At 46.7% G+C, this 22,196-nt stretch overlaps 1 protein-coding gene and 1 long non-coding RNA gene across 3 annotated transcripts in view; both read right to left on the minus strand.

The window, feature by feature from the left end:
• Positions 1 to 12,261, minus strand: part of CAPZB (capping actin protein of muscle Z-line subunit beta) — a gene marked incomplete at its 5' end in the record, with an annotated part of 62,355 nt that extends 50,094 nt beyond the window's left edge. The window contains one exon of one of the 2 annotated variants that reach the window (XM_084494845.1): positions 12,132 to 12,261. In XM_084494845.1, coding sequence (XP_084350971.1) covers positions 12,132 to 12,134 — 3 coding nt within the window. The remainder of the gene's footprint in view (positions 1 to 12,131) is intronic. The other variant, XM_084494846.1, reaches the window with a different exon arrangement.
• A 3,302-nt stretch (positions 12,262 to 15,563) lies between these two features.
• Positions 15,564 to 22,111, minus strand: LOC311422091. The gene is made up of 4 exons (XR_014685180.1): positions 22,001 to 22,111; positions 21,362 to 21,426; positions 20,770 to 21,005; positions 15,564 to 16,105 (listed from the first exon to the last, which is right to left on the minus strand). It is a non-coding gene; the product is annotated as an uncharacterized lncRNA (long non-coding RNA).
• Between the last annotated feature and the right edge of the window lie 85 nt (positions 22,112 to 22,196).

The raw sequence follows: 22,196 nt of genomic DNA on the forward strand, positions 1-22,196 counted from the left end.
TTTAGAGCACGCAACCTCCAGGCGAGGGGCCCGGGGCACAGAGGAGCTGCCACTCGGTGGTCCCCCAGCACAGAACAGCACTGGGCAGCGACACCCTGGATGTGAACCCTGCTTCTCACACAGCCCTTCAAGTTCACGGCTCCCACACCTGCTCGACCAGCCTGAGGGAAGAACTAGCTCGTTTGCATCGCATTTTACACAGAACTGTCTCCTGATAAACACAGCTGCCAGGAGCCGAGATCTGTACCCACAGCCCTTGGAAGCCCGTGGCACTGGCGGAGCTGGCAGCACCCCCCAGACGCTGTGCTTGGTTTCTCTTCTCAGCAGACAGCAGCAATCCGACGTGCTACCACCTACGAGCGTTTTTCACTTCTCCTTACAAATATCTCTGTATGAGCTTTCCACTACATAAACTTACCAAAATTCACAGACTGCATTCACAAGTTTCCCCAAGTCTCCCTTGCCAGCCACCTGAGATTTACCCAATACTTCAGGTTTTACAAGAGGGTTTACACAAAGCCTCTGCCCGTTCTAAAGGTTAAGCCACTGTATTTGAAAGCAGGTAAGAGATTTCACTTCAAGCTCCCAGCCTTGCAGTCAGCAGGAATTTGTTTCTCTCTATCAGATTTAATAGATCAGCAGATTTCATTCCCAGGTCTTCACTGCTTTGTTCTGATGGCTCCTGCTCATTTGCTTATGTTATTGCTGAGCGCAAACAGAATTAAGCAGTTTCTTCAAAAAGAAAACCAGACTGGTTTCACTTCTGTGTTGTATTTCTACATTAACACCGCCCTGAGCTAGCTTCTGAACCAGGAGAAGCCAGCAGACGTAGTTAAGTGCTACTGCAGTGGCAGCTTCTCCTCTCTTAGCCCTTCCTGAGAACTCAGGCACTGGGGCTGCCAAATCAGCCCAGCCAGAAGCAGAAGCGTAACACCACCTCCACACAAACCCTGGCCCATGCCTTCTCCACTCTCTGATGCAACTTTAGAAGAGCTGGATGACCTAAAAAGTACTTCAGAAGGGATGATCAAGGTTAAAAAAAAAAAAACACTACATAAAGAGTGAAAACATTCACCATTTGGGCAGGGGTGCCCACATTGTTTATTAGCTGAATTTTCTGACTTGGGGCTGAAATGCCCACATTGGAAAAGTTACCCCAACTGCAAGCATAAGCAAGCATCTCAATTTACAGAGAACTGAAATAAAAGATAAAAACCCAAAGGGACACCAAAAATAAAACATTTGCTTAACTTGTGCAATTTCAAGCAATTGCACATCAGGCCGCTTTGATTGCCGGTCGGCTTACAAGCAAAATACCTTCGTAAATTAATCCTGGACCAGAAGTATGCAACCAGCAAATGACTTTTTCTTCTTCCTTTTATGTTGCAGACAAACCCCAGGTTGTAAATCATTATTTCCTGTCAGTTCTCCCAACAGGAATGTCTGACTAATGTTACAGCTTTGTGGTACTCAATAAGTGCTCATTTTTTTTTTTTTTTAATTGAAACAGATAAACAGCTTCCCATCCTGCTTGCCACGCTGCTCCTTGCCAACGTGCAGAGCTCAGGAGGCAGAAGACTCCTTTTCCAAATCACACAGCAGAAGTGTCACTGCTAGAAGCTTTAGCACAGGGTTGAATTATTGTAACCGTGGGTAATAAAAGCTCCATAGTATGTTAAGTGCAGGATTCCCCTCCTGGCTCCCAGCACAAGAGGCTGTCAGCGTTCACTTCCTGATACTAGATGGAAGGGGAGTAACTCCATACGACCCACGAAACCCAAATTCTGCATCCATGATGCTTCCTTCAACTGCACGTCCTTGCAATCTGTTTTCCTACATGATTTTTCCCTCAGCTGTTAACCCTCTTCTGGCAGATCCTATCTAAAGCCACTTGTAATATTCCTGTAAATCTGGGATTCCCGACAGCAAGGTGAACTAGTGGGAGTAACACCCACAGCAGAGTTAAGAAGTAATCAGGTGTAGTAAAAGCTGAAGATATGCTGCATCATGGATAGCAATAAAAGATCAAAGATCATTGGAAGAACACGATGCTGATGCAGACAAAGTCTCCTCAACCTACTCGTAGCTTGGTCCCCTCCGGTCAGAATGTTTTCTGGGGCTTTTACCTTCTGACAATTGTGGCCACATCAGATCCATACCAACGTTTAGCTCGATTTGCCATTACATTGCTGCTGTGGTCAAGACAAAACAAGACAGACTGGCTGCTGAGAACGCCTGTTCCACAGATTCCAAACGAGAAGGACTAAAGTTTAAAATAAAAGCAAGAAGTGATGGCTCGCAATATTTTAGTGAAATCTGCTGTACTTGGTCTCCAATGTAACCTGCAGTTACTTACAGAGCACTGCACGAGTCATACCACGGCCTTACATCAGCAGCTCCTTTTCAGAGATGTTCTCCTGCAGAACACGCTGCCTTTATTTACACTGCTCTCCCTTTCAGAAGACTTGAGCATGCCATGAAGCAGCAGTACTAGTGCCGATCCGTGACCGAAAACACCTTCACGGCTGGTTTTCTAAATTCAGGTCTCTGCCGTACACACCAGCAGATACACCTGTGTGGTTGTCAAAAAACGAGAGGTCTGCTTTGAGCAGTTTTTGTTCTGCCCTGGTCCAGAAATTTAAGCTGTGCTAATCTCAGCAAGGCAGGCGCTCCCCAGGGATCCCTGCAGGACCTCTGCAAAGAGGAGAAGAGAAACTTAGACGTCTGCTCCAAAGGGTCGCATGGGGAACTAAAATAATCCATGGGAAGGAAAGCGAATGAGGCAGCTTAAGTTTCATTGCCACCAGCATGTTAATGACATCGGATACTTATCACTATTTCAGGCTGCCAGCACACCTAAGGCAAGTCCTAGACAGATGAAGCGAGTGGCCGTGGTCATCCAGGAGCAACTACCGAAGGATTTCCTCCTGTACTCAAGATCTTCAAAGCTCACAGACAGCATTTTCCTAAACCCTCATTTGTTTCTTTACCTTTGAGCTGATGCTTTCAAGTGTCTTTTGAATCCTGTTTTGTGTTGGACTTCATCATCCTGGCCACCAAATCAAGCGAGCACTGCTCAGCACTGATGGAACACTACCCAATACCCTTGCACAACCTCCGAAGCAATTACCGAGCGGATTATAATACACCAACGGCGTTTCCATCCAGTAGTTTCAGAACAAACCAGAGCCCACTGCACTACTTCACTAAGAAGCTCAGTCTCATGGAACAACTATTTGTCAAATGATGTTACGTCAACTGAGAAAAAACTTGCAACCTCGATAGCGTGGAGCAGGCCATTACGCTGTAATTCGCTCTTTGCTTTAGAGGCAGGAGCTCAGCATCTCCTGGAGCCCCCTGTCCATTTCAGCTCCTGCCAGCACGTCCACACGTGTACAGCACAGTAAAGAAAGCACCGTGCTCGCTCAGCACCTCTCCCCAGCAAGGACATATCAAAAGGGGTTCAAAACCCACTTGTGCTTTCAAACCTGAACTTACCATCTATTGTTCTAGTTCATACAAAATCCAAGGCAAATCTGTCACCTGCCCAACAAACAGAGCCACCAAATACCGACAGAACAGCAGGGTGGACCAGCACCAAGGCTTTCTGGGAACAGCCCATTCATCTTGACCTTTTGCCACCAGCACTAATGATTTCTGCACTGGTGTTTGTCTTCTGGGTAACAGAAACAATGTTTTATTTATTAAACATGACAATGTAATTTACCAGCTTTCATCTTCTGCCAAGAATTCCTGTGAAGCGTAAAGTTTGCAAAAAGTCATTTCCCAATAAATCATGGCATCAAGTGAATATGCAATCTATTAGCCCCACATGAAAGAGTGAGATGGGAACGGCAGTAAAATAGCCACACAGAAAAGCTCGTCTGCAAAGCTGCATTGTTAACTTTTAATAAATGGGATTAAAGTCACTGAAGTTGACTGTAGAGCTGACCAACTATTCCGGGTAACATTTAAGAAATTTAATTAGGCTACTGTTGCTGCAAAACAGTTGTGGTTATTTTTTTCCCCCCAGTTTAAGTCTGGTTACCACAAAAACAACATTGTCTTTGTTAGATATTTCTATAGATACGAAATCTCAGCCAAACAAAAGGCAAAACAAAGCTGTTACAGCACAGCCCTGAGCTACAAGAAGTTGTCCTGATCTTGCAGCTACTTTGTAAGGAAGCTGGTATGTCTGCCCCATAGCTTCACTATCAGAATAGATGTCGGGCTGAGCACAAGTACACACACACCGCAACAGACAGACACCTTCTCGGTGTCTGAGTGCTTCTCGGGGAACAACTCAGTATTACCTGACGCATCGAGTAACTCCAGATGCCCCTAGATATTTCCTTATCACTTAAGTCAGCGCCACGCTTCACTCACTTGGTCTCTCTGCAAATACTTTGGCATGCACCAAGGGGTTGTGCAGGCAAGGAGATCTTGCGTTCTGAAGAACTGTGAAGCCACCTCCTCACAGCCCTCCTGCCCCCAGCTGCCTGCTCACGTTGACTCACACCGAAGGCAGGATCACTGCTGCACGGCTAGCGGAGCTCTTGCAGTGCCTGCGACAGGAAATCATCGACAGGGTCTTGTCAGCTCTTTGGAGAAACTTCTGTTAGCTCTGTAAGATCGCATCACACAGCTCTCAGCTTCAGCCCTGCAGATGTATCCCAAGTTACTGATTAATGCTCCCTCGTCACCATCCTCCCACTTCATTCTCACTGTAAACCTACTGCTCCTGACCACCAGCGTCAGCTCGGCCTCTGAAATAAGCTAACAGGAGGTCTGCAGCGGCTCCCCATCCCTATGACCTGTTTCTCATCCGCAGTGCCTTGCCTTCCATCCAAATATGACGGAGGAAGCGCCCTGCTGGGTACCCTTGGCAAAGGCTGGCCAGGAGTTGAGCTCAGTTCCACCAGGCCAGCCAGGTTCTGGGGCTGGGAGGTAGAGCAGCGTGCTGCAAGAGTTCAAACAGCAGCAACTGAGACAACCCTGCAGGAAGACAGAAGTTGCCAGCACTTGGAACTGAAGGAGCTCTGCGTTACAGCCCGTGCTGTTACCAGGAGATAACTGAATATGAGATTGCACCAGGAGCTACAGCCCCTTTTCCAGAGGACAGCCTCAAGGTACCAGACCTTGGGACCTCTCCGAGGAGCCACTTGTTTCAGCCACATGAGGGAATACCTGGGGCTGAGCGCATGGGGCATTCACACCGGGCAACTTCAGATGCGTGTGATTACACAGGAAGTTCCTCAACTTTATTTTTGTAAAGCTTGACGCTGCTCACTACAAACACAACAGCTCTTCGGATTCAACGCTGCCATTTGTCATCCTGCATGGCACTGCTTGCGATGCGGTGTTTGTGATGCTTTTATCCTGGGAACACCAGGTAATCTTTTCAAAACGCTCTTTTACCCTATGTACCTGCTTGTTTTGTTTGAATCAACGTAGCCAGTACCAGAAGAGGAACTACTCAATCCTAATGGTGAATTTTGCTCTTGAAGGAACAGCCCAGTTCAGCAAGTTGTTCCCAGTTGTCCGTGTTCTCCTTCCAGTCAACTGCAACCTAGATTTTTTCATGCAAGAATTTACTAACATCAAAACCTTTTGAGAAAGCACATGTTATCACAGCAGCCAGGAGGCGTATTCTCTAGCAGCAAGGTGGCCATGAACTCAGCCACGCTTAATGGCAGCCTGACACGAAGGTTTGAAACCATCGGTGCACGTCGGGCTGCTTGAGGTGCCCCCCTCTGCCACCCCATGCAGGGGTTGGCACAACACAAGCTCAGCGCCTTCCAGCGCCCCCAGGTCTGGTAGCCAAGGTTGTAAATTCATGAGATAACTCTGGCAAGTAATTGGATGCCTGGCAAGGCAGAGAGGAGCCAGGGAGAGGTTATCTAGTTAGCCCTCATCCCTCCACGTTCTCCGATTGCCTAAAAGGTCAGAAAAGTAGGTCAACATGCCTTTTGCTTGTGTCTAGCAAGAAGTACCTTACAGGTTACACCACAAAGCCTGCAGGACAGTTCACTTTCATCCAAGGGATTCGGTGATAAGAATTTCAAGCTTAAAACTAGGAAGCTGATGGTTTTGCATCTACTTGGGCCTTAAAATTATCACATTGCCACCGAACAAGACATCCACGTTCCCTGGAATTCCTTTCCTTACTCTTTACCCCTATGCTTGCCCACTCTTCCCATCCTTTTATGTTCTCCTTGCTGTTTATGAACACGCCTGACCTGCCCTCAAGGCAGAGCTGCAGACAGACACCGTGCAATCGAACCATGCGATGGTTTTCCAAGCTTTTCAAGTTAAGTAGCAGAGACAGGTTATAAGGGAGCAGTGTTTCACCCAACACACATTTGCCAATTCCAATCCACGTCAGATTTCTCCCTCAGCTTAGTACGAAGCTAACAGTTACTCCATCTGGCCAATTTTCACCTTACCACACTCTAAAGCAGCCCCACCTGTACCGATGGCTATGTGAACGCTGTATTTGACCATCTAGTGGAGCACCGTGCTACTGAGCCAAGATGCTCACACCCACAGCATCACACCCACAAGTCTCCATAACGACCCCTAAGTTTGCACAGTGATAGCGCTCAGTGGATAAACTGAGCTTTACACAGCTGCAGTCAGCGTGCTGTAGCTGATATGTTACCTCATTTCACAGCTTTCTCATCCTTTTAATTAATTAATTTACAAAAATTCATCTCTCGTTTCTTGAGCCTGGTTCAAATTGCCAGCACAGGCTCTCAGGCAGCCACCAACCACCTCTGCTGGTGGTTTGAGCTTTTTCTTTTTTTAAATCCCAACATTTACCAAAGCAAAAAGGGGAAGGCACTTCCAAGCTCAGCGCTTTGTCAAACAGAGAAGACAAACCATCAGATGAAGGAATACAAATGAAATTCCCTGAGAGAATGAAGAATACGTTATTTATGGCGTTGTGGGTTGGTGGCTTAAGGCTACCACTAAGCTTGTGTCTTCAGTGCGTTCTCAACCCTTTTTCCTTCCATGTAAAATCCTCTTAAGGGCTGCTTTCATTCTTGTCTAGCTGATGCTGCTAAGTTGTTCGAACACGGGTTCTGCTGTCACCCAGGCTGGTCGCTCTGCAACAAGGACATGCTGGAAATTCCACCTCGATCCACTGGGAGAGGAGGCAGCTCCGCTTCCTGTAACAGAAGGACCCGGAGGGCATCAATCCTCCCCACGCTCAGAGCAGCAGCGAGGACCCGCTCTGCGGCACAGCTCAAACAGGAGCGTCCTGGGGGTTTGAACCAGGAGGCAGGACTCCGAAACCAAGCCCGCGATGAAAATTAACACAGGTTACACTGGCGGAATATAAAGCAGGAAGGTTCAATTTGCATAGAGGAGGAACAAAGTCGGTAATTTATGAGAAGGCCGAGTGCCTGCAAATACATTCTGCAATTCTGCAGCCCGACTTGGAAGCGGTGGCACAAGAGCACGAGCTCACAGCACGCTGGGTGTTTTTGTTCTAAATCCTAAAAGAGGAAGGCAGGGCCAAAGAACAGCACCAGATAATACCAGAAAATTTGTCATATTGGTTGATACCACAGCTCAGGCCACCATTCTAGGATAATACTAAATAAAAGCTTATTTGGGGCAATCACAAAATAAGAGAGATCTCATTTCTGATTCTGTAACTCAAAAGTTTTGTTGTATCTAAAAATCCATATAAAAGATTAGATTGCCATTGTGTTTGGCATTACCCAGACAGCACCTCCTGTGGAAAATTACAACTTTATAATTAGGAAACGAGCAGAGCAGCTTTCTCAAGTATTCTCCATTTTCTTCCTGTAACAAATCCTTCCAGCCCAACAAACAGAGAAATCTCTTTGAAACTTGCTCCGTGTTCACCCCTGTGCCCCATAAAGGAAATTTCAAAAGCAAGCAGCTCCCCTGCTACATGTGGAGCAGCTCCCATTCCCCAGGAGAAACCCTTTTGAAGGGTCTGAACCACCCTGCCTTAAGACCCAAGACTAGAAGCGGGCATCAGCTGCCAGCTCAGGTCCCAGGGACAGGAGCCCAGCGTTATCCAGCTCAGGTAAGCCCCTGGAGCTTTGTGTTCTCCACACACATCACCCATTTCAGTCCAGTCCTCATCAGGCATCTGCTCGGAGTATTTGCACGACTTTCACATCAATGTCAACACCAATACCTCGTACGTGGGCTATCAGGTACTTAGCAAGGCATTACAGAAACAACAAAGAAAAAAATACTTAACATGGCCATGCACTTCCACCGTATTGGGCCAAATTCCTGATCTTTATGTACAAGCTAGGGAAGTTTTTTTAATTAACGTAACTCATTAGCAACTAAAACCCGTGCTAGAGCATAGCTAAAGAGACCGGGAAGCTGGGGAAAGGCTCAGGGTGCTCAGATGTACTCACTGCTCCTTCATACCGCAGGGGTTTCACCTACAATGGAAATTCAAATTTGAAATCCCGTATTTTAACATGAGATTTTCCCCCCCCCCCCATCTTCCTGGAAGTGGCAAAGGATTAGGAGATGTGGGAAAATGAGGAAAAATACAAGTTTGGGACCTTGTGCATTAGGAGGGGGAGAGAGACAAATGGTTTGGTCGGGGCTTTCCAAACTCCTCAGAACTCCTTGCTCAAATCATGAGGAAAGTGGGAAATTATAACGCACATCAAGTGAATAAGAACACGCATGTCAGAGGACCATCATGATTTTGATCATCTTAAACTTTTGTAATTGCATCCTTTGTTTGGAAAAAAAGCTCTTAAACATCACATTGTAGAGAAGTGGGGTGGAAAACTGGGCTTAGCACACACCTAAACTGCTCGTGCTGCTCAGAATCCCATGCCTCTCCAGTAGAAGTGCCGGCTCCCCAGCAGGCACCGAACCATCTGTAAGCTGAAATCAAACTTGAGGCAACATGACTGCAATGTGCACCAGTGCAAGGGGAAAAGGAAAATAATTGCCTCCCCATCATTTTATTTAGCAGAGTAAGGAACCAGCACCTCCAAAGCAGCAGAAGACACCAGCACTCGCCAGGGGAGTCTTCAGGAGCAGGCAGCTACCCAGGCAAAGGCAAAGAGGCGAGCGCTGCCCAGCTGCGCACCTCCCCGGGCCCATCCGATATCCTGCACGCGGGAAATTCAGCTGAGAGAAAGACGGCTGGCAACTGTAGAACCAGAAATGGAAGACAGCAGCAACGTGGCCTTCCCAACCAGTCCTTCCTCTATTCAGCTGCAGTAATAACTATTGAAAACGGTCATTCAGAAGAGAAACTGTACTTTCATTTTGTTTGACTCCCGGCTGCCAACTGGTGAGATGTATGTGTGTGTATTTTCCATGTGAGGAAATCCCGTTTGAACAACTTCAGCTGGAGAATGGTTTTCTTTTGCTAATTTCTTTTGCCAAGATGCAAGAGGAAGCATCACTGCAGTGACAGTATTCCCCATCCCAACAACATCCTCTGACTCAATTAATCTGGGAATTCACCTTTTAAGATAACATTTAGCTAAGCTCATACACTTGGCTAATAAAACATGGACTCTATGAAATAGCTTCAGATGACATTTCTCTGAAGGCACAAGGTGCAAAGGACTTTGAGTGGACACTGAAAACCTGCCCTGAGCTCTTATGCCATGCGTGAAAGTTTCAAAAGCAACACAACTGGCTTTGAAGGGATGGACTCAGTGCTCATAAAAGCTGTCCTGAAGTGCTGTCTTTAGCTGCTCAGTTTCACAAGTCACTCCGTATTGTTTTGGTAGCACTTGCACAAAACCAAGCTATTGATGAAAATGCAATGTGCTTGCCCAAGACAAAGATCCCCTACCTTGAAAGCATTAATTACTCCGAACAATGTGCAAAGAGAGTCACTAAGTGTCACTGTCACCTCCTGCATCGTTGGCTGCGCTTCGGTGATTTTTAGCTGCCTCACAAATTCTGAGCAAGTGATGAGAACCTACACCAGACAATTTGTATTTATGGTTGATTAAACTGTAAATTTTGCTAAGATTGTCTGCCTTTTCCTGAAGAGCCACATAGCGCAAGAAATACTTGCAAATATTTTACATTACCTGGAAGATTTTTTATTTTCACAAAGTGTAACTGGATTCCAGCCATTCCTACCCCTCAGTTCCACAAGTCAGCAGTGTCTCAAGTCCTGCTTTGCCCTGAGCAATGTATTTTCAGTTTATTTTTAGCACAGGAGACAGCACCTACCCGGATGGTTTGTAAGCTTCACACATTGCCCTGCCCCATCTCAGTGAGCACCTGACCGAAATGCCAACACTCCTGACATCTTAAACTCACCAGGAGCAATTCAGATTTGAGACGGTCTTAAATAACAGCACGGAGGACACAACATCTCCCCTGCCTGCTCTACCCTGCTATTGGAAAACCTGCAGCACCGAGGAGTGTTTGACCCAACGCCCTGAACCATGCCAGCTTCTCCGAGACTTGCTGCACCCTGCGGTGCCGGAGCCATTTCAGTCCTGATGTGCAGCATTTGGAAGTGCTGGCCTCTTGTACCACTAACACGAAAGATCCTTGGAACACTCTGAACACTGGGTGGGAACTGAAGCTGGAACTGGGAGCCACAACTGTACCACCTGCATAACATTGACTCTAAGAGACAGTAAGGTTTGAAGCCATGGGCACAGCTCGTTTGCCTCTCATCACCAAGGCCAGGGATTTGGTCTAGACCCAAACAAACCACGCTGCAGCTGCCCCACTCTGCGAGCGGGTCTTCAGGCACCGCAACACTCACGTAACGTGTTGTTTGCCACACAGTTGTACCCAAAGCCCACCCAGCAGCTGAGATCTGTGCAGTGTTGGCTGTCCTGGTCAGAGCTCTCCCACGCCCACCACTCTCCATTACTGAACGTGAAAAAGATCAGCAGACAGCGTAAGCTTCGAGCACTCACATAACTTCTGAGGGGTTTGGGTTCTGCCTCCTCAGAAAGGGGGACAGAGCCACACCTGCACCCCAGCTGAGTTTTAACGCCATGCTTTTGCATCCCCTTTGAGGAGAAGCCTGTATCGCCACTGCCATTTTACAGGAAGCCTGCCTGTTTTCCTTGAAGTCTTTTCCTGGGAAGATTTCTGCCATGGCAGAAGTCAGAGCAGTTTGTCATAATCCTGACAGCAAGTTCTGCCGTCAGGTCTCATGTACAAGGCCTTCAGGCATCTTGATTTAAGGTTGTGCGGGAGAATCAAGATGCTCCACCCTGTCAGTCCCACACTCAGCTGACAGGTACAGCATTTGCTCAGGAAGAACAGAACCTCAGGCACTCCTCACCTTTCACTTGAAACTAAAGAGCTTCATCTTGCACAGCGCAGGGGGTGCGATCACAGTGATCTCCAGTTTCAAATAAAAAAATAAAGCATTGCCTCTGAAATTCTCACAGTAAAAGATAAGAAAAGAGTCGTTTACTGAACCAGCCTTTATGCTGCCGGATAGCCAGGCATGGTGACTTTTAAGCCAAACCGTGTTTGCACATCCTCAAAAACTTCAGTTGAAGCGCCTAACTCACAAATTCCCCAGCAGCACAAAGCCCAGCAGCCACACCAAACAGAAGATCCCCCCCCGGGGGGTTACACGGCACGAAGCATCCCTCTGGGCCGAGCCCAGCACACCCAGGCCGACCCCCACCCTCCTCGCTGGACCCCCTCAGGGCTGGCTCAGCCTGCCGGGCCCGAAGCCCCCTTCACACCCGGCACCGAAGCGAAACCGCAAGGGCTGCCCCTTGGCCCGATCCATTCAACAAATCCCACACGACCCAGACCGCGCTCCGCGGCCTCCCAACCCCCGGGCTCCCAGCCGAAACCCCCAACCCCCTCCCGGTGCGGGGCAGCACCGCTCCCCGCTGCACCCCCCCGGCTCCCCCCCACATCCCGCAGCCCCCCCCGGAGCTCAGCAGCGCGGCCCGGCCCCCCCCCGAGGCCCCCGACCCGCCTCAGGGGAGGCCCCGAGCCCTGCCCAGGGGGCGCCGCTCCCCTGCGGGCAACAACCGAGGGCCGGGCCCAGCCCCGGGGAAGCCCCGGGAGGGGCCCGGTGCCTCCTCCCAGCCTCCGCCGAGCCTCCCGGCTTCCACCTCCCGGCCCTCAGAGCCGCCCCCCGCCGCCCCGGGGCTCACCATGGCGGCTGGGCTCGGCGGGGCTGCGCTGGGCGGTAGCGACGGCGGCGCCTCCCGGTTCCCCTCCGCTCTCCGTCCGAGCAGGCCGCGGCCCCTTCCCCTTCCGCCGTTGCCTAGGAGTGAACATCCGGGTCAGCGCCGCGCGCGCCGGCCACGCCCCCCCCACCCCTCCGCCGCTCCCGCCCCGCCAATCAGCGCGCGGCTCGCCAGGCATCGCCAAGTATGGAGCGCCGCGCGCCAGCGGGGGCGGGGGGATAGGCGGGAGGGAGCGGCGCGAGGGCGCGACCAATGGCAGCGCGGGAACGAAGCCGGGAGGAGGCGGCCAATCAGCGGCGGCTGGAGGGGGAGGTGGGCGGGGCCGGCGCGTGATGGCGCGCCGGCGCGCCGACCCTCGCGGTTTCAGCCCCAGCCTCAGCCCCGCAGCCGCCCTCGGGGTGCAGGCAGAGCGCTGCGGGGGGGGGTCAGCGCTGCCACCTCGCAGGCTTCGCCCTCGCCCCGCAGCGTGACTCGTGCTGCTGCTCGCACCTCGGTTTCCTTACCCCCCCAAGCGCTGGGGAGGACCGGCCGGCCGCTGGGTACCGAGCGGCATCGCTGGTTTCTCTGAGCGGCGGGTGTTCGGCCTCCTGTGGGAGCTGAGCCTTCGATTCGGCAAAGCGTGTAGGTGCCTGCTGGAAGGTAAGCAGGTGCTTACGCATTTTGGTGACTTCAGGAATCGGGCGGCTGCGTTACAGATCGCAAACGCGAGATAAAAATCAGCAAATCTGGGTGTATGCACAAATAAAACATGTTTGCTTTTCTCAGGCTGTTCCAGGAAGAAATACACTTTTTTTTTTTTTCCCCCCCTAATATGCTCATTGACATTTCAGTGATCTCAGATAAAAATGATCCCGATGCCAGACTCAATACTTACACTCCCCCATCAGGACATGTGCATTTAACAGATGCAGCCTCCCTAATTAACCTGGGAGAACATCTCAGGTAGTATGTGGCACCACGTTCCTCTGCTACTCTTTGGGAAAAATACTTTGGCCTGCATCGCACCAACAGGCTTGGTGCCAGCATCCTAAGAACCCTCTGCTGGTGCTCCCTGGCTCCTGCATTGCGGACTTGGCCCCCGTGAGCCAAAAGCCCTGCTGCTATTCCATTTGCTTTCCTCGGTTTGCTGTAGAAACTGGAAATGTTGTCAGGGGGAGTCGCACACTGCTTCCTACTCTGATGCATTCTTCCTGGAGACGGTTGAAACTCCACAGCATGTGTGCAATTGTGACTGAAAGGATGTATTCTTTAGGGAATTGCTTAATTTTTTCCTGTGCTGTTATGTTTTGTGGTACGTCCATCCACCAGGAGACAACCACGGCCAAGCCCTGACTTCCCTCTAAGACGTTATCACAGACGTCTGTGGATTGACTTGTAATTGTAGTAGCTATCAGATACCAAACAGGACCTTCCAAGACCTGACAACTCTGACCACGCTCATTTTACTTATGAGGGCAAACCAGCTGCAACTTCCAGTTTCTAAACCAACAAGCTAATTTCCCAGGAAATTACTGCTCAGCTGTTTGCATTCCGTTACGGCAGCTAGCGTGAGCTACTAGCCTGTGTCACGGCATAACTGTTATGGAGGTCAGTTTGCACTGTTGATGTGTTGATGACTGGCAATCTGCTGTCACTGATTTTTTTTAGTTCACCTTTGCCTGCTTTTGCTTTTTTTCTCATTCTTCTTGTCATTTTTAAACCTCTGGTCTTTTCAGTAGAGGAACAAAATTAATACGTGAAGCAGTGGATAGAAAGCAGTAGAAGAATTTGCCCAGCAGGTTCTGGTTAATGGAGTTGAATCCAGCTGGCGTCCCGTTCCAAGTGGTGTCCCCCAGGGGTTGGTACTGGGGCCTATCTTGTTTAATGTCTTTATTGATGACCTAGATGAGGGGATTGAGTGTACCCTCAGTAAGTCTGCAGATGACCCCAAGTTGAGAGGTAGTGTCCATCTGCCTGAGGGCAGGGTGGCCCTTCGGAAGGATCTGGATAGGTTGGACTGCTGGGCTGAGGCAAACGGGATGAGGTTTAACAAGGCCAAGTGCCAGGTCCTGCACTTGGGCCACAATAACCCCATGCAATGATATCGGCTTTGGGCAGAGTGGCTAGGATACTGAGAAGAGGAAAGGGACCTGGGAGCGTTGATCAGTGCTCAGCTGAACACGAGCTGGCAGTGTTCCCAGGTGGCCAAGAAGGCCAACAGCATCCTGGCCTGTATTAGAAATAGCACAGCCAGCAGGAGTAGGGAGGTGATCATCGCCCTCTACTCAGCTCTGGTGAAGCTGCAGCTCGAATGCTGTGTTCAGCTTTGGGCCTCTCACTACAAGAAAGACATCGAGGCCCTGGAATGTGTCCAGAGAAGGGCAACAAAACTGGTGAGGGGTCTGGAGCACAAGTCTTATGAGGAGCGGCTGAGGGAGCTGGGGTTGTTTAGTCTGGAGAAGAGGAGGCTCAGAGGATACGTCACTGCACTCCACAGCTTCCTGAAGGGAGGTTGTGATGAGGAGAGGGTCATCCTCGTCTCTCAGATAACTAATGACAGGACTCGAGGAAATGGCCTCAAGTTGTGCCAAGGGAGATTTAGATTACATATCAGGAAAAACTTTTTCTCTCAAAGAGTGGTCAGGGACTGGAACAGCCTGCCAAGGGAAGCGGTGGAGTCACCATCCCTCATAGTGTTCAAGAAGTGCCTGGATGAGGTGCTATGAGATATGATTTAATAGCTTAGTGCGTAGTATTGGTGATAGGAGGATGGTTGGACTAGATGATCTTGTAGGTCCTTTCCAACCTTGTGTTTCTATGATTCTAATAATGTCAGGAAAAACAGGAGTTATGTTACTTCACAGGGAAACAAAAGCACATAAAAGCCCTCAAAAGCACATAAAAACCATCAAAAAGCACTACCAAATAAACCCTAGGATGGGAAATCTTGCCAATGTCTAGTAGAGAAGCCACATGACCTCAAAAGGCATTTCCTGCTCTACAGTCTCCAAATTCAATTATTCACCAATACTAGGCAGCCCAACTTCCTTGAAGCCGGTTTGTAATATGTAGCAATCTGAAGTGCTTTGTATTTTGCAATCCCCAGATCCTTCTGTCCTTATGTTTCCTGAGAGTAATTACCAGCAGTAATTAAGAAAAAGCAGTTTTTTCATTATGTGATAGATTATTCATTCCTTTTACAAGGGTCCACACATCTGATGCGCGTGTTTTCCTTGAGGCAGGGTCTGGGAGGACAGAATTGATACAATTGAAAATGCATGTTCTAAATTCCACATCTTCTGTCACAAAACTCACGCAAACGACTCAATGATTGTTTTGCTTTTAGTTAACAGCTCTCACAGCTATGAACAAAAAGTATTTCTAGCTGTTTGATGAAGAAACAGAGCAAAAGCAGAATTATGCAGTTTAGTATATTTTAAACGTTTTGAGATCCAAATGAACGTTGACGCCAAGAGGATGTTTTTCTTAAAAGAAGAAATACAAGCATCCTGGATTTTGTTTTCCTGCTAATAGGTATAAAGAAGAATAAACAGCTGCTTTTTGTTTTCCAAAAAAGATTTGCATTATGAAGATCTGCAGATTCCTTTTGAAATTGATGTAACATCTTTTCAAATGAGGACCAGCTGCTTGCTTTGATTGTTTATAGCAGGACATGCTTAAGGGAATTTTTTTTATTTGTTTGTTTATTAAATGTAGGACCAGGCTCTTCTGGTAGCCTGCAATTTGCAGTGTGGAGTGGATCTCAGCAGGCAGAAGGCTTTACATATATGACTAGAGTTGTAGCCATCCTACCTTCTGGTGCAATTCCTGGAGGCACTGTCACCAAATAAAGCCAATGCAGTCTCTGAGTGGGAGCCATGCCATAAATCTTGGTGCTGGGAGATGGTGCTAGCTGCACCGCAGGCATTCCCCACACCTCCCAGCATGGAATCGTCCACCTAAAGAGAAAAGAGGGCGGCTTAGTGGCAGGCATTGTGCATCTTCAAAATGAGGGCCTATAAACAAAGGAAGCAAACAATTATGTTAGTTGATGGCTTAACAGCCCTACAACATCAGATTCATGTGCAATTAATAACAAGGCTTTTGATCTTGCAATCAGCAACTATAAAATACATATGCTTTCCCTGTATGTTTGATTATGTTCAAGGAAGCAAAAGGATAAATACTTCTTATTAGCATTACAGAGGACTTTTCACATTTAGCCAGAACTTCATGGAGTATTTGAGGTCTAACATGATATGTTTATTTTATCCTTCTGCATACATTGCATGCATGGTGAAATGCTGTTTATTTTCCTTATTCCAGCATTTAGCCTGGACCAAAGATGACTGAGAACATACTTAGAAACAACAACCTAGAGAAAACTTTAAGACTTCATCGAATATTCATTTTTCTATTAAAGAAAAAGACATCTTGGGCTTTTTTTTTTTTTTTTTTTTTTTTTTTTAGGTCAGATTGCCCATTTTCTTTCTTGCCCAGCTTGTGGCACTTGAAAGACATGTAAACTTTGATTGAAGTTCTCATAAATTGAATTTACTGGTGAAAGTCTCTTCTTCTTGCAATGGTACGGTTTAGCTTGCTGGGTTTTATTAGTCAGAGTCAGTAAACCAGCAGCATCACTTGATTTGAAGCTGAAAACTGAGCGTTTCTTGGAAACTAATATAGGAAAAAGATACCTACAACACTACCCAACAGTTTGGTATTACATATTCAAGCCACAGATAGTTCTCACTATGGAGATCTCCAAACACACTGTCAAAATAGCACACAAACAAAAAAAAAAAGCCTCCGTCCCATCCTAATTCCAAGGCAATTTTGATGAGGGTACTCTAGAGTATAAAGGTTTTGAGAGGTTTCTCATTCACTGCAGAAGCTGATGAGTAAATCAAAATACGGTGTTTAATAAAAACCAACACACTGTCCATCTGGTTTGAAGCACTCCTCCTCCCATACAAAGAATGCTGAAAACAGGCTCCAAAATGAGATTTTTCACTTTACTAGCACCCAAGCAGATCTGCCGCCTACCTGCTCATTTGATGAACGGAAAAGACAGCAAGCCTAAAATGTCCATATACTGGCAAAAATTACACACTGTACCGCCAGTGCAGCTTTGTCACATTAATGGCAGAAAAATTAAAGGTTACGTGTCACTCAAGCACACATATTGTTAGAGGCACAAGATTTATCCAACTTTGAGCTTTTTCTTTAATTTTATGCCTTTTGCCTAAATAGGTGAGACCAAGTCATTTTTCATTGCCCTCTTTCACAATCTGAGGTGCAGACGGGGTCACTCAGCTGAAGCCAACATGCACAGAGAGGTCATTTACCATCACCCTGTTAAAAAGTCGCTGCAGTTTGTGACCATACCTCAGACATAAGAGAATGATTTTTTTTATATATTTTTTTAAACTTATGAAGTGACATCTTCATCCACTAATAACAATTGCTTTCTTTTGGTCCAGAAGTACCTGTCCACCTTTTGAGAGCAATCTCTCAATATGCCCTGGAGTTGTTTGCAGCCACAGTTTCCATATCCCATAGATTTTACCCAGTTGTGTTTCACAAAATGTGTGATACAAATGGGCAAATGTGACTGAGACCTATCTGAAACCTCACATGACAAAATTCAGCAGTGCCTGTTCAGAAACGGACCGTGAGGCTTTCTTTAAGTATCAGTCCAGAAGAGTGGACTGCAGGATTACTGGGATCATTGTTTTTCACTACATTTCTCTTAGCTGTATATCCAGGGATGCTGTTTAGTTCTGTGCTGGTGACTGCTCTTTTAACTTCATATTGTAAGTAAAGAAAGCTTGATATAGGATGTTTCAAAGTGTCTCAGCCTGAGCAAAGAGAGTATTGAGAACATTCTTGTCAAACTTGGTCATCAACTGTAGAAATAATGTCTGCAGCCTGTCATTAAAAAAGAAGCAAGGAGAAGCTGATCAAATGCACCATAAAGAAACCAAATTTTCCATTTCTTTACTCTTTCCTTGACACGTTGCACTTCATTGGAAGCTTGCTAATGTACCAGCCAAAAGAATTGTAAGGACCTGGATTGCTTCTTAATACAGCAGTCATGGTTCACAAGTTAGAATCTGTATAGAATTAACCAGTAACACAGATGAATGGAAAAACATACTTAAAGAGCTAAGAAGTAGTACTCTGAAGGGTTTATATGTTAGAAAACCTCTATCAATACAGCACATTGGTTCTTTTCCTATTTCCACCACTGACCTAAAAAATGGATCACAAAATTATAGACATCAAATGAGGATGGGAAGTGTCATAGCGGTGTTGATGCCCGTACTGGAGACAGACAAAACACAGCAGTTCACAAAAGCACAGACCACTCTTTCCACGTAAGTGCTTTCCTCCACAGGTTTTTTAGGCAAACTTCATATTCCCAGCAAAAGCAGCTTAAAGCAGAATTAGCAGAACAAGCTGTGACACATATTGTTCAATTTTTCAAAGTTCCACTTCAATCAGCCATACCTGACAACCGTAACCAGCAGTACCACACCACTGCATGTAACACTACATCAGCTTTGCAAAACTGCCATGAAATTACATTAGCACAGACACAAAATGGACTTGCTTATTAACGTGCATGCGATCACGAGGAAAAGGCTGAATGATACTTCGCTCTGCATCACAAGCTGCATTTCCTAATGAAAGCCTACCTCAGCCCTTAGACTATTGTTCATCCCCTCAGTATCTGACCGCTTTCCACATAAAATCAATAACAGCAAAGTAGATTTAATGGAGCCTCTGGCACTCTTCCCATTTTAAGGCAAAGTCCTGCTGGGAAGGGGTTTCTTTTTCCTCAGACTTCAGGTTTAGACTTGTTTTTGTTGTAGCAAGGAGGCTTTCAGAGAGGAAAATAAAACCAGCATTTGCCAGCAGATATGGATGCTTAAGTGTGAGAAAAAATAAATGAACTGGAGTGGTGGCTGAGAGGAGAAGTTTCCTGCCTGGGTCTGATTCTCTCTCAGACATAAAAGAAGTGTTCTGAGAGAGCAGACAGCGAAGTGGGGACCCACTACACTACTAAGGCTGTGTCAACCATTTCAAGCAGATAACTCCTACACTGCTGTCTTCCTATGCAGATTACTGCTGCTCTTGGCAGAAAAAAAAATGTGTGTGGAAGGAGATTCATGTTATTTTAAAAATATGCAAGAACTTACATGTGTATACTTTGGAAAAGAGGAGATCAGGAGCAGATTAATGCCCATTGGGGAACTGACAGGAAAGGTGCTATGGGATTCTTTGAAAACATGCCTAGCATCAGAGTAAGAGGCGATATCCTCATCCTGGGGAAGGAACAGGATTTTAAGGAAATTCACTTTAAAATTTTATAATAGAAACTATTGTGGTGAGGGTGAATTCATCCTATACTGCACTATGCAGAAGCTGGGACAAATAGTTAAAAGAAAGCAGTGTGATGTGTTGAGCAGGGGGCTGCAGGCTCTGTCTGCTGCAGCACCGGGGAAACTCCTCACCTCAGGGCACATGCAGGGACTGCGCCCTCTTCACACTCTCTGCGTGGCTTCTTCCCCAGGGCACCAGGGAAATACGACTTTGGAGAACAGCAGCAGTCCCAATTCATCTTGGATTCCCAATTCGGGCTCTTCGTTCTTTGACGATTATCTGCTTAATAACTAAGCAGCAGTGAATGCCTAACATTTAGCCTGTGAGCAATCCTGTTAATTTAATACACAACTCTAGCAAGGTATACAATTAAGTCAACTGGTGCCTGAAGGCCTGAACCTGCTACAGTTTGATTTCCATCAGAGAATGGTAGGGATTTTTGAAACTTTCTGTCTTCTCTTGTTGCCCAGCCTCCTCTGTTTTTTCCATATATATATTTACAATGCTGACAAAAAGACTGGAAAGAAAGAGGCGGAGAGCATGAGGGAAGAAGGAAGGGAAGGAACCCAGGGACAGCTCACAGCAGGCTGTGAAATGCAAAACAGGTTTTTCAAAACCGCATGTTCTAAACATCACCTTGGAGTCATACAATAATAAATACTCAATATTAAACTGAGAGAGTCTAATTGCCAAGTAACTATAGCAATGGAGAGAAAAGGCTGTCTTTGGACACATTCTTTCCTGCCTTAATTTTTCCCTAGAGTGGGTGGGGGAGAAGGGGTGCAGAGAATGTGCTCTAGATCGTTAATGGGTAACGCTTTCCAGAGCCCCCTCTGATCACTCAGTGACTCTGGGATTTAAAAGAAGCAGACAGATTTCACAGAAGGAAGCTGGACATCCAAAACAATTACACTGAATTATTCCATATCCTTCAAAGGGGTTTAGAGCATCAGGTTCCTGACACGAGGCTGTCATACACATTGAGACCCATTACACAGCAACGTGACCTTTTATAAAGCACCTTGTAGTCCAACTGCTCACCATCACTTCCTTCATCCCCGAAGAAACAGCACTTTCCAGTGACTCTAAAAGTCTGAAAATGAGTAAGTGTGAAGTGAAATTACACAGGGACTGTGCTGGTTATTTGGTTTTGCCAAAGAGAAGACCATATTTCTGGGTTGTTTTTAAAATACCGAGTTCTGGAATTTAATTTGGGGAAAAATTAAAGACTTACCTGGAGGCTTCAAGTATCTTCTGATAATTATAATTTCCAGAGCTGAGAGTGCTTGAAAATGGGAGGGTAGAGCTGGCACACTGGGATATACCATTGGATCAGCAGTTTCAGAAAACACTGCTTTATCTTGTCAGGGAAAAAAGTGCTTGATCCCGTTGGTATTTTTATATGAAACACAATGCATGGCTCTATTTCTGATACTGACTGGACACAAATGCAAAGTAGTTTTGAGCACACTGGATGGGGAAGAGAAGAAAAGGAGGCTCCCTTTACAGAGGAACAAGAACTGGCTTCTTCAGTGAAAGCTTTTAAACCTTACATGGATTGGTTTAACCACGTGCCTTCCAAAAACTTCATTAAAAATAAATTAAAAAGCTATTCATATTGTTAACTCAATAATAGCTAATTCTGAATGTTTAGTGATTTGTGAAGGAGTTGAGCTAAACCTAAGCCTTCATAGTTGCTCTAGTTCAAAAACAGTTTTGCCCCTACGACAAACCAAAGAGCACAAACAGTAATAAATAACTTCAGAAAATTTTCACCAACTTTTGAAAGTTTAGGCTTTCATTTGTTGGTTTCATCTTTAACTTGCTTTTTAAAGAACTTCGAGTTTTATAGAGCAGTATAGCCTCCTCCTCTCCAACCTGATAAAGAAAACTGTCAAAGTGTGAAAAAATCAAAATAAGCAAATGGTTAAAAATCGCCTTACCAAGTGTGAAGGGGGATATTGTTACCTGAAAAACACCCTGTGATTTTTCCATAAGGCTTCTAGAAAAAGACTTTCAGAAAGCCTACACATTTGCAATATAAAATTCACTACAGTAAATTTGAAACTATTCACACTTACATTCCTGGTTCAACACCGCAGCCCACTTCAGGCTGTGCCAAACACCCATGATTTGTTTAAATCCATAATTCACCCTCTCCACTCCATTGTATTAATGTTATGCTAATATATCCTCCCACTCCTTACCCTAATAATGGCAGCAGGATGAGGGGGAATGGGCTAAAGTTGTGCCAGGGGAGGTTTAGGTTGGATAATAGGAAGAAAAGGGTTTACTGAAAGGGTTGTGAGGTATTGGGGTGGGCTGCCCAGGGAAGTGGTGGAGTCACCATCCCTGGACATCTTTAAAGGACGTTTAGATGTAGAGCTTGGTGATAGCGTTTAGTGGAGGACTGGTTAGTGTTAGGTCAGAGGTTGGACTGGGTGATCTTGGAGGTCTCTTCCAACCTAGATGATTTTGTGATTATGTGAAACCATTTCAATTTCTGGTGTTACTCTGCTGTTTTTTTCACACTTAGGGCCCAGGTGGGTAAAGGAGCCAACCCTCGCTGAGGGGATGGGGCCCGGGGCTGCGGGGCGGGGCCCTGAGGCGCGGGGCGGCCTCGTTCGGGCGGGCCCTGCCGCCGGTAACCAGGGGAATGGG

This window comes from Aythya ferina (genome assembly GCF_964211825.1).
Source record: "Aythya ferina genome assembly, chromosome: 21".
NCBI classification, from domain to species: domain Eukaryota; kingdom Metazoa; phylum Chordata; class Aves; order Anseriformes; family Anatidae; genus Aythya; species Aythya ferina.